Below are 12,553 nucleotides of genomic sequence, written 5' to 3'. Positions count from 1 at the left end.
AAATGTCTCACAGACTTGCCTGCACATTTAAAAGATGGCAAATGCACAAGTCTACAGACACAGGATCTTTCTAGCAATGGCATTTAATGAGTTGGAGAAAGATAAATATAGATGAAATGATGCTCCCTGTCCACCCAATTCCCAGGGTCCAGGTACATAGTGACCCTCGATACATTTTTGGTTGAATGAATGAATGAAAGGTGGCAGCTCACCCAGTGATGACACCCTAGCCTATATGGTTTAAATGAGGTTTGATATTTACTTGTGGGCGAACTTTGTTGTTGTCCTCCTCATATCTGCATGAAGCAGGGTTCAGGGTCATTAGTTCCATTTTACAGATGAATAAGCATAGAGGCCAACCGCCCTGCTGAGCAAGGACACATAACAGATTCATTTCCTAACTCCTGGTCCCCATGTTCTGGACCTTGATGTTTTTCTTTCTTCGTTCCTAGAGTCCCTCCTGCAGGTCTCAGAGGCAACTCGATCCAAAATTCTCCAAGGTTCAAAGTTGGGGCTACTATTTAATACTTGAATCCCCTTGACAACACCCTACCATGTGGTTTTCCAGTCTATTCCCTCTGGCAATAGGGAACCTACTACCAATCTAAGGATCCATTTCCATTTGGTTCCATCTTCAGAAGCAGTGGGCCTCTAACCAGCCTGGACTCAGGACTCAGCGATAGGTGGTGTTGGGCTTTGTTTGAACCGGTTGCCGATTGGCCAAGGTACAAGCAGACTCCTCGGTGGATGGACCGACCATGTCACTGGGGCTTTTGATTTGGGCCCCACCCACTTTGGATAATTCTCAGGCTACTTAAAGCGGTGTTTTCACTGGTTCCCAACACTTGCTTTAGATACCTGAGGGAAAGTTCTGCCAAATCTACTGGCAGGAAGCCACTGCCTCGGTTGGATACTGGTGGGTCCCAGCCAAGTCACCTAATTCCCCCCTGCCCTCAGCTTCCCTGCCTGTGGAATGGGACTGGGTGAACACCTAAGGGTCACTCAACAGTCTCTCAGAACATCTACCTCTAGTCAGAATGGTGATGGGGACCCGAATTCCTATGGACGCCATATCTCTCAAAGTGCTTTCATACCTCTTATGTCATTTGGCTTCATGGCAGCCAACTAATGCATTTACCTCAGGGACAATAAGAGGGAGAGAAAGAAGTTCCCCGCTCAGTGTCTTCTCTCCTCACTGTGACCCTGTGGAGTCACCATAAGTAAGAGCCAAAAGCCAGTATGAATAATCCCAAGGACCCAGGATCAACATGAGGCTTTTCATGTGCTATGAAGAGATGTGATAACCATGAATATTTATTGAACCACTCCCCTGGAGGGGTATCGTAGAAGGTCCTCTAAGCATATCCCTTTGTCTAGTTCTCACAACCTCTACATGCAAGAAGTATCATTATCTCCACTTTGTAACTGAAGAAACAGAGGTTCAGACTGGTTATAGTACCTGTCCGAAGTCACATGAATGTAGGGCATCAGCCACGACATAACCCAGCCTAAAGACACGAAGTTCCTTATCAGCAGCCTATGCATCATCTCTTGCTAAAAACAAAACCCAACCAATACATGCCCAAAACCTTCCAATCTGACTTGGATGGAGGTAGTACAATGGACTCCACTGTTGTCTGTGGCAGGTGTGAGGCTCACTCAGCTGCCCAGAAGCGCGGGGCTGTCCTCTGAGGGGGCAGCCACTGGCACTGTGTTCAGAACTATGTGTGTGCCGGGATCAGCCTTGATACATTGCCTGTGGGGGCCCAGAACCATCCAGGCTCTACCCACCTCAGGGCCCTAGCTTCTCAATTTTTGAAGAAGCAAACTCTGGCCTCTACCACTTCTCCTCCACTTCCTTCTAGATTAATGTGGGGTGGGGGGAGGGGAGCAGAGAGACAGAAAATGTTCACTGCCCATAAAAATTACCTTGGAGAAGCTGGTTTCAACAGCCTCTTTACAGACTCAGAGCCAGCTTGGACAAGCAGGTTCTCTATGTGCAGATGGGCCCATGAATATTATCACTTATTAGTTTTAGTTTCTCAAGACAATTTATGTAATCTTTTTCAGGTTATTTATTTGAGAATGAGGGAGGGACAGAGAGAGAGGGAGAGAGAGAATTCCAAACAGGCTCCGCACGGTCAGCACAGAGCCTGACTCAAGGCTTGATCTCATGACCGTGAGATCATGACCTAAGCCAAAAATCAAGAGCTGGACGCTTAACTGACTGAGCCACCCAGGCACCCATGTATCATCTTTTTAAATTCTCCCACTTCTTTCTCCTTCCAGACACCCCATTCACTTGTGTCTCTCTTTTATTCATCTCATTTCCTAATTTTTATCCCGTGTTTACGTGTCTTATATTCATCCTTCAAGAATTAATTCCAATGTCACCTCCTCTAGGAAGCCCTCTGTGAGGTCTCTAGGCAATTTAGCAGTTCCTCTGCTGCCCCTTGTGTACACCTTTATAACACCTTTATAACAGCTCTTAGAAAGCTGCTGTCATGATCCACTCAAACATATCATCTCCCCCACTGGGCTGTAAGTCCCTGGAGAAGAGGGCCTTTGTATCTCACAGCCCCACACAGTGTTTGGCACCTAATAGATGTTCATACAGTATTTACAGAATGAAGGAATGTTTCTTAAGGTTTAGGTCTCACGTGGCTTTAAACCAGTAATAACAATAACTCAAAAAATCCCTGGCAGAGCCTGTTGTATGTTTTTGTAAAATGTTTCTTCTTAAGCATGTGGTGAAATTTTCTAGGACTTGTGTGTTTTTCAAAGCTTCTAGCTGGCCTTTCCTGTCTCCCTCTCCTTTCTGGGGGGACTCCCATTGAACACAGAGAGGCAGCTCAAACTGGAGACACCACATGGGGCTTGGATTGGAGCGAGGGCAGGCCCAACGGTTCCCTGGCCTTCGGAGACTGTGTCTCCTGAGAATGTTCTAGGCCTTTTCAGGAATTACAGAGAGTTGCTTCATGTCAGACACACAAATTCTTAAAGACCTAGTCACCATGGATGGTGAGTCAACCCAGAGTGGGCCTCTTCTCCTATGCCGCTTTGCTTCTTCTAATCTATCCATTTAATGCTTCAGACAAGCAGCCACAATAGGAGATGGAGGTCTAAAACCTTTCCTTCTGCCATGAAGGCCTTTCCAGCCCACAGACATTGAGACCATAAATACTGAAACAATCACTTCAGAGCAGTGTAGGACAGAAAACAAGAATGATTTTAAAAAGTGGCCATCCAGTGAGAAGGGAGAAATTCCAACCCAGAAGGCAGTGGAAACATATCTTAAAGACAGAGAAGCCCACGGCCCAGAGGATAGTATAACGGGAAGGGCAGAAACTCATACAAAACTTTACTAGGAAAGGGGCTGATGGAAATAATTAAAAGATAATGGAAGTATGCTGTCCTAAAATAAACATAGAATATCATTCAAAGGCTGTTGCAACTTCCCGACACTTCAAAACAAAAATCTCTTGGTATTACTAGGAGGAAGGGATGTTGGGACAGAAAGGAGATTTGAGGATGGGGATGGAAATGACAAGTATTGATCGGTCAGAATTCCAAATGCAGACACTTGTGCTGTGTCCTGATTTAGCCAGAGAAGCTTCTTCATCAGGCAGCGTCACTGGCTCAAGTCTCAAAGCTTTATGGATTTTGGTAAATGTGAGTAATCACCTTGAGTTGCTTCAGGATGCACGCGCACCCTCCCCCCGCCCTCCCAAATATCAGGGTCGAGTTCTGAGTACATCTATATATAAAAATATCTTCAATTTTGTATGCTCTCTTCAGAGGGGGGGGGGAAAGAGAGCAGGAACAGTGATCAATATTATTGATTGCTACAAAATATCTTCCTTGGAAACTCGGATCTGTGGTTATATATCAAGGGGCAGCTGCTTGGCTGACTTGGGGGACAATATTCCACTGTGACTTACTTGGCTTCAAAGAGAAGGGTGTTGGAAGCAGGGACCAGAAAATTCAAGGTACACTACATACACTAAGCACTTGTAAAGGTAGCTGGCTGGGTAGTAAGGACCATGGGAAAAGAAAATGATTGAAGCCAATCCATTGTACAATAACTATGGAAACCAAATCCACCTGCCAGCTTCCTTATATTTGCCAAGTGCTATGTAGGCCTTCTCAATGAAGGGGAAACTGAGGCATCCATGGGGGTCAGAATCAGGGCAAAGGTCACCACAGGTTGAGGTCGAGGGGGGATTAAAGCACTTACGTCGGAGGATCTCCCGTTGCTTTCGGACGTACCAGGTGTAGAGGGCTGCTCGCTTCTGGGTCTTCATGGGGGTGCCCTTGTTGAGATGCTGAGAGAGGTGTGACTGGTTCAGACCTGTGACGTCGACCACTTCCCTCTGGGGGATGTTGTGTTGCTGCATGTAGCCCTTGATCATTTTGGCAGCCCTCCAGGGGTCCTCACTAGACAGATAAGCAGATGGTTAGGATTCTGGTGGAAGATGTCTGGGGAGAAAGATTCTCTTTTTAGGAGTTTTACCTAAACTCTCTGCAAAACTTTGATCTTCACCCATTTCTCCATCCTTGGGAGAGAGGGGAGGCCAAAACAGAACCTAGAAAAAAGGGAGATGAAATCTTCCATACAGTACACTCTGTCCCTTTCACATGAGATCAGGAGGGTAAAGGTGAGGAGGACTTCCTGTCTTCAGGGATGGGACAGCACCATCAACGCTCTCTCTCATTAAGCAGAAAGAAAAGTTCCCATTTTGTTTTGCTTTCCTCCATTTTCCTGGAAAGTGAGGGACCTGAAGGCAAGAATTTTCCACTTCTGAAAAGTGGAGATGCCATTAGCTCAGGGCAGGGCTGGCTGATCCTGCAATGATGGGGGCCAGCATCAGTTCTGATGCTAGACCTCTTCTACCTTATTTCCATTCCGAGTGGGTGTCTCGGTGTCTTAGCTTATGCGATTGGAGTGAAACGTGTGCCCATCTCCTGAGAAGCAAGGAGAACTTCTTGGCCAAATGCTAAACAGTTTTCAGAGTTTCAGAAGTTTTAAGAACTACAATGAGGTTCCTCCTGGAGTGAAGAATTGTTCCAGTGAGGTGAGGCAACTTAAAAAAACAAAACAAAACAGGGGCATCTAGGTGGCTCAGTTAAGCGTCTGACTTCAGTTCAGGTCATGATCTCACGGCTCCTGAGTTCGAGCCCCATGTCGGGCTCTGTCCTGACAGCTCGGAGCCTGGAGCCTGCTTCCAATTCTGTGTCTGCCTCTCTCTCTGCCCGCCCCCTGCTCTTGTTCTGTCTCTCTCTCTTACAAGAATAAATAAACATAAAAACAAAAACAAAAACAAAAAACAAGTCACCAGAGACCCACCTCTCAGATGAAACAGAGTGGGGATATTTTCAATTTCTAAATCAGATATTAAGCATTCCAAATGCCGTGGTTTCCTGTATTCTTACAGTTCCTACCTGATATAGGGTAAGGGTTTCTGGAAGGCAATGGCTTTCATAAATTTCAAGCTTGGGATAGAACTTGTGTATGCTTTCATTTCTCATAAACACAGGCACGCATAAGTTTCTTTACAGCAATGTATTAGGGCCTTTGAACTGCACTTATTTAAAGTGTTTTCAACTTCGCTAGTATCTTTTATTGCTTATTAACTTAAAAGTGAGAGATATAATTTAAAACAGGAAATTAAGAAAATGAGGCAAAGTATAGAACAAAAGTATTAATGCAATACGTCACATGTACTGTTTGTTTAATACAGCTGTATATTTAACTTTTAAAACAGACCCAGCACCCCTTTACTGTATGCTGATGTGCATAGTAGCCTCATAGAACATGAAAAAAAAAGGGAAAAAATTAGTTTCATACCAAACAATAAAGAACGTGTAAAGCAGAGGACAAAACGGATAGTGTTGTAAATTAAATAGCCAATTCATTTCTAAATGGTGCCTATCGTAGGTCAAATAAAATTAGTTTTTGCTTGATGAACTTAGAAACCTAGTAATTTAAACATATTTTGTAAGCATTTGAATAATTGTGGCTATTTTAACAAGTCTGGTATTAAATTTGTGAAATCACAGGCTTTGGTGGAGATGTTTTTGGGAAAGACAAACTTTTAAGATTAATTATATAGAAGTTAGTACATTTCCCGAGTATCTATAAAGCTACATCCAAGTAACAAAACATAATAAACTAACAACAAAAACAAAAAATGTGAAAATACGTTCCAGTTTCATACATGTAAAATTCACCTTGACTAAAAGTAGTGTTAACAGGTCCGTGGAATGCACATACCCCTATAAACACCCGCGATCATTTTAAAGCTTACTTCTGACGAGTATTTCCACAGAGGTTTTTAGGGCGGAAAAACATTTCCAACAAATACAATTGCTTCAAAAGTTAGAGTGTTTGGATTTTCAAAGTTAATACCGCTTTAACAGATTCTTTGACTATTTCCGTTTTGTTCAAATTTCTTCACCTGTGTTCATTTCGTGTGTCTAAGAAACCTAGCAAAATAGTGTAATGTTCTTTAGAGGGAAGGGTTCTGTGGAAAGAAATATTAGCCTAACAATTGGAAGGTTAAAAAAAAAAAAAAAAAGCTCAGGGAAACCCTGCAATGCAGCAAACCTTTAAGCCCGCATCTGAGGACAGGAGTCAGGGGTAAGATGGCGCAGTTATTTCTACCTTTCCAGCTCTGACCACAGAATTCACCTGGGTTCACCGGGAAGCGCCCTGAGAGCCGCTTACATTTGTTCATTGGAAATACAGCTTATATGGGGGGGGTTCCGACCCCCAAAAATACACGGACCCGGAGAAGCACGAGCCGCCACCGTGCTCGGGGCGCAGGTGTCAAACGCCCGACCCCAGCGCCCCGAGTGGGCCCAGCACGCTCCTTTTCCAACCGAGACTTTGCTGCCCACGAGCAGGAAAGCCCCGGACCCCAGCACGGCTCGCCTCGCGTTCCTTAAGAAGCCTCAGCTCTGGCTTCCTCAGGGAGCAGCCCACTTTGCAAACGCTGCAGGCGCCCCAGGGCAGAGGCCGGCGCTGGAGGCTCCGAGCCCGGAGCCCGGAGCCCGGAGCCCGGAGCCCGGAGCCCGGGTCCCGGGGCTGGGCGACGCTCAGCCCCGGACCTTCCCTTGTCGCCTTTCCCTTCTAGGAGGTATAAAGAGCGTCCAGGCAGTCCAAAGAGTGAATTTAGTTCTGTTCTCTCGGCTTTAGAACAGGGTGGGCAAAAAAGGGAGTGCTCAGGAGCCGACCGTGCAATGACCTGGGAACCGCTAGCAATTTCTTGAAAAATTACTTTAATAAAGTCTGAGCACTCCCGAAGGTGGGGGGAGGGAAGGCGGCGCCCGCCGGGGAAAGGGGGGGGGAAACCTTGGGTCTGTCCAGCGTCTATACCGGGGTGAGGGGCTCGGCCCCTCGCCTTCCTCCCCGCCTCGCTGGAGCCAGGAGCTGGGCGGAGGGCACAGGGCCGAGGCTCGGGCAGGGCCTGCAGGTGCGCGCGACCCGGGGCGGCCGGGGCAGTCGAGGTCCGGCGCCGGGGGGGGGGGGGGGGGGGGCTTGGCTGGGAGCGCCCCGCAGCGCCCGGCGTGCGCGAGGGCAGCGGCTAGCCGACCCGCGTCGGCGTTTGGATTTCCTTCCCCCTCTAAGCCGCCTTTACAACTTCACCAATGAATAACCCGCCTCTCTTTTCAACCTAATCACGACTCTTTGTGTATCTTTCTGTTGATGATTTATAGAAATAAATTAATAACACCCTAACTCCACGTGCTGCCGTTTATGTTACATCTCTGCTGCGTCCAGCCCAGCGCGGGGCTGGGTGCGGAGGGGGCCCAGGGTCGCCTCGCGCTGCCCAAATCTTCCCAGAGCCCCGCTACAAGCGGCCGCTTGCAGCCAGGTGGATGGGCCCGGGCCCCGCTGGCTCCCCGTGGCAGGCGGCGGGAGCTCGGTTAGACCTCCCGGTCGCCCCGGAGCCCTGGCTGCTTCTCTTCCGACCCCTCGCCTTCCTGCGACCGAACCCCGGCGCGGGAGAAACCGCCGCCGCTCGCGGAAACTGCGAGGCAGGAACCCCAAACCTACGAATGGCCAAATACTTTGGGGGGGGGACTAGAAATCCCCCCATTGTCTTTGCTAGAGACTAAGCCGCTGGGCCCTCAGATCGCAAATTCAAATGCAAGGTCACATCCCACTCCAAACTGCTGCTGCGGCCGTGCGACCGAGGCTGCCTGAATCAGAGCGCAACTTTGGTCCTGGCCCCTGCCTTGAAACCGTGGCGCTCAAGTGTCCGAGGCCACGCGAGGGGCTCGGTCCTCAAGCCAAGCGGCCGAGAGAGACGTGCGGTCTAAGGGTACCGCTGGGCTCCTTGGATAATTAGTAACCAGCTGTCAAAGCCCTCGGCCGGTCGGAGAGGCCCTGCAAAGGATCCCGGACCCGCCAGCCTGCCTGAATTCCCCAGGACGCCGGGATGTCGGGGGCGAGATCTGGAAACGCCCTTCTTTCTCAGTAGGCGACCAAATCCTCGGCGAATGTGGTCTTAGCCGCATTTGCCCCCCCCCCCCCCCCCCCCGCGCTTGCTTAGATACGTGCTTCTTTTGCCCGGTGCGGGTCAGGCCGGGCCTTGCGACACGCAAACATTTCCTTTTGCAAATCTGAACCGGCTTTGAGGATTCCGGATAATCCTGGGGCCTTGCATGGGCGCTGCAGATGGGAGTGCCCTCCAGAGCACTGGCCCCCCGAGTCCCGGCCCCGGGTGCCCCCAGGCCCTCTGCAAAGAACAGCAGGACGCTGCGCCCGAGGCCGGCCTGCGTTTCCCGGGACCGGGTAGGAGGTTGGCCCGGGAGAAATGCTCCGCCCGGGATTTGTGCGGCCCGAGTCTCTGCTCCTGGGAAGTGGTCACCGTCTCACTGCACCCACCCGCATCTTCAGTAGCGCGCGCAATCCTCCCGCAAAGGGCTCCGCCGCTGCGGTTCTCCCAGGCCGGGAGGACCCCGCGGACCGGGGCGCTGGCCTGGGCAGGGGGAGAGGGAGCTCCGGATTCAGGGCCCTCCGACTGAGGTACTGGGAGGGGTCCAGGTGTCGGGAGAGAAGCGGAGCGCCCCCCGGGGGACTTCCTTGGTGGGAAACGGACTTGGCGAGAGGGGTCTGAAGCAGGGGAGCTCAGGCACAAGGCCCGGGCTCTAGGGGCTCCACCTCGGTCCGCGCCTACCTGAGCATCCGGTCCACCTCCGCCCGTTGCTCGGCCGCCTCCTCGGTGTTGAGCGCCTGCAGCTCCTTGAGGATGGGAGGGGTGTCATAGTCGTCCCCGTCCTCGGAACCCTCGTCCCCAGACAGGCGGCCCTTGGCGTGGCCGTTCGTGAGAGTATGGAAGACAGGCTTGGTGTCCGGGTCGGCCCCACTCCCGGGGGACAGGGGCAGCGTCTCCAGCTTCACCCCGAAACTCGGGGATGGCAGCAACTCCTCTAAGGCCTGGACCAGCACCTCCTTGGTGACCCCGGAGCTCAGCAGGGCGCTCAGGAGTTCTTGCTGGAGCGACGTGAGCTTGGACACCATTTTCCAAGGACAGAAAAAGAAGGGGGTGAGGGGGTGGGCGCGAGAGAGGAGGGTGGAGGGGAGTTTCACAAGCGAACCCCAAGTCCAGGAGCCCCCCCACCCTTCAGACACCTGTTACTCCCCGGGGTCCCGGAGTCTCCTCCGAGAGGAGTCAGAAAACTTCTAACTTGCCATGATCGCCACCATTAGGCCATATAAGATATGCAAATTAGTGGGGAGGGCCCGGCTTTCGGCAAGATGCAAATGGTCGTGGGGAGGGGGGAAAAGCGAGAGAGGGAGCGCATGAGGAGCAGACGTGGAGAGCTGGAGACCCGGGCCGGGAGCAGGGCTTGCCAGGGTCCATTGTACTCACGCTGGGGGGCTGAAGACCTTCTTGTACTGGTTCTGTTTATCAGCCAAACTTTAGCTGACCTTTGGACTTGGTAAGCAAGTAGCTTGCAGCGTAGTGTGGGAGGCTTTGGGGCTTTTCCACCCGCTGCGGGTCCAGTTTTAGTCTGGAGAGAAGAAACTGCCCTTTGGGGGTTCAAATGAGAGCTGGAAGAAGTTAGGGTGCTCTTGAAAGGAGATGGAAGAGGATGCAAAGAGTAGAGACCTTCGGAGGCATCCCAACAGACGCAGGTGGCCGGCAGGGAGAGCCAGCCTGGAGAGGAGAAACTGACTCCTTGGGAATGGACGCGGAGACCCGGGGGAAGTGGGGGTGTCAGGCGGGGTGAGTGCGGATCGCCGCGACCCCATTTAGCTCTACCCCTCCTACCGTTCTGCAGACCCCAGGCCCTTACCACACGGGTCTGGAGGTTTGGATCTGCAGAACTGCTGTCCCGGAGAGCGTAGGCGAGCGGGACGGAGGCCCGGAGAACCCTTGGGAGGAGGCGCCCACTAATTTATGGTCAGGGGAGTAGCCAAAGGTGAGCCCCGCAAGCAGCCAGGCTGCACCTAGGCTGCCCAAGCCTCGCGGGAGCTGGCCGCCTGGGCCATGCTCTCCTGTTTAAACCCGGAATATCAAAGCGCCTCCGCTTTCCGGGCAAAACTAGAATCGCCGGGCCTTCTTGCTAGCCGCGAAAGCAACGCGTGGCCAGCAGCTAGCTGCGCGGACGGTTGGAGCCGTGTGTCCCCGGGGCCACTGCCTGCTGGTTTATTCGCAGCTCCAGGACACAGCAGTTCCCAGGATGGCGCTCTGCCGCCGCGAGGTCACCGCAGCACTGGTGGGAGCAGACGCCCACCAAGCCGCTGAGGGAATGAAGTTTTTTTCCACCTGGGTCCGGTCAGGAATGAAACCGGAACAGTTCAGCTTTGTGGGAGTTTCACCTGCATCTCCCCAGGGCGCCGAGGGGGGAAAGGAAGGAGGCCTGCGGCGCACCTGGACGTGCGGGCTGGTTCTGACCTGCAGAAGAACAGGGCAAGGGGCTTTTTAGGATCCACCGTTCACAGACCCATAGGCAGAGGACACCCCCTGACCCTCTCTAAGCCTCAGTTCCTCATCCGAGAAATACTGCAGCGGACAGTGCAGGGGGAGGGGTGGTGCATACATTGAATGAGACCACCTGTGAACCCCTTGGTCTAATAATTGGTGTTCACGCTTTTCAGCCTGGAAAGGGAAGGAAGCCAGTTCCCAGTAGGAAAATCTAACCCCTCTGGGGGCTTAGTGTTCTCAGAATCGGGCAGATCCAGCACTGGGGTTGGAGGGACTGGGAGATTAGGGACAAAAATTCAGAATCAGCAGGGAATTTGCAAAGGGGCTTCTAACCAAAATCTCCTACCATTCCCACCTTTAAAAGGCAGGAGGAAGTTGGGACTAGTTCTGGGAAATGTGGAATTTCGGCAAGGGGGAGGAAGGATCAGCGGCTCTCATCTGCTTCATTCTGGATCAAATCTCTTAGGTGTGCTAGAGCTGAAGCTCCAGGGGCGGCTGATCCAAGTTTGACTGCTAAGAGTGAGGTGCCTCTTAAACACGGGGTCTGCTGGGGATGCCTGGGACACGTGCCCGGGAGCCAGAAGGAAGGGGGTGATTGTGTGCATGGCGTGTATGGAGCCTTCCAGGAAGTTTACACTGTCTCAGGCTCTTCCCTTGAGAAAGGGTTAATAAGTTCATGGAAATGAGGGTCCTTCATTTCACCCTATTGTCTTTTAGTTTGTTGTGACATATGGCAGGTCCTTGCCCCTCACAATTCGGCCCAATGGGAGAACATTCTCTGCCTACCGAGATCCCCTCAGCCAGGATAATGAAGTGTTCAGAGTAAATGTCCCTGGAGAACAATCTCTTTTTCTCTGTGTCTCACTTGCTATCATGATAGAAGCAGTCAAGTGTAATTGAAGATCAGTTTCTGTGTTCGGCTGGGAAAACCCATTAAAAAACCAGCAATCACTTCCCTTTTAACAACAAAGCTTTGATTTGTAGTTCTAACTACCATGTGCCCAGTCTGACTCAAGTTTTCTTATCTCTCAAAATTCAGGTGGTAGCAAACCCATTCTTTCCCCTCTACCCCAGGCCAATGATGTGAACGTAGGGGAAGTTTCACTTTCAGAGGGAAACTTCCTATGAGTGTCCAGGTATGCCTTTCAGTCAACCTGACTCTTCATGTCCAGCAACTTCCTGTAATCCTCCTGCTCATTCCTACCTTGGATACGATACCTGGTGTAATATGGGTGCTCAGTAAGTAACAGCAACTATAGCTCTGTGAGCAGATCCAATACCTACCTCTTCATATGGACATTTAAAAGGAAAAGTGTAATGATCTCAGCAGACAGTTCTTCAGGATGTGGGTCATAAATGCTAATTCAATGAGTTATCTCTTAAAACCCTTTGGTGAAACTTCCCCCAAATAGGGGAAACAAGAGTACAGTTGAAATACTTTGTACTTATGCTTCACACGGGATACAATGGTGATGAACTGATATAGTAGCCTCCTTTTAAAGGTGGGAAAATAAACCATAAGACACTTTATTTTTTTTAATTTTTTTTAACGTTTATTTTACTTTTGAGACAGAGACAGAGCATGAACGGGGGAGGGGCAGAGAGAGAGGGAG

At 50.8% G+C, this 12,553-nt stretch overlaps 1 protein-coding gene across 6 annotated transcripts in view; it reads right to left on the bottom strand.

Moving 5' to 3' along the window:
• The window catches only part of HNF1B (HNF1 homeobox B), a 55,274-nt gene extending 44,479 nt beyond the window's left edge, over window positions 1–10,795 (bottom strand). For 2 of the 6 annotated variants that reach the window (XM_043583756.1, XM_043583757.1), the window contains exons 1-2: window positions 9,186–10,786; window positions 4,238–4,437 (exon numbers count right to left, since the gene is read on the bottom strand). In XM_043583756.1, the coding sequence (XP_043439691.1) occupies window positions 4,238–4,437; window positions 9,186–9,529 (544 nt within the window). In that variant the 5' untranslated portion in view covers window positions 9,530–10,786. Of the gene's footprint in view, window positions 1–4,237; window positions 4,438–9,185 lie in introns of all 6 variants that reach the window. The other 4 variants (XM_043583755.1, XM_043583758.1, XM_043583751.1 and 1 more) reach the window with 4 other exon arrangements.
• Between the last annotated feature and the right edge of the window lie 1,758 nt (window positions 10,796–12,553).

This window comes from Prionailurus bengalensis, chromosome E1 (assembly GCF_016509475.1).
Source record: "Prionailurus bengalensis isolate Pbe53 chromosome E1, Fcat_Pben_1.1_paternal_pri, whole genome shotgun sequence".
NCBI classification, from domain to species: domain Eukaryota; kingdom Metazoa; phylum Chordata; class Mammalia; order Carnivora; family Felidae; genus Prionailurus; species Prionailurus bengalensis.
The sequence above is the reverse complement of the archived record's forward strand: the minus strand, read 5'-3'. Positions and strand labels throughout refer to the sequence as shown.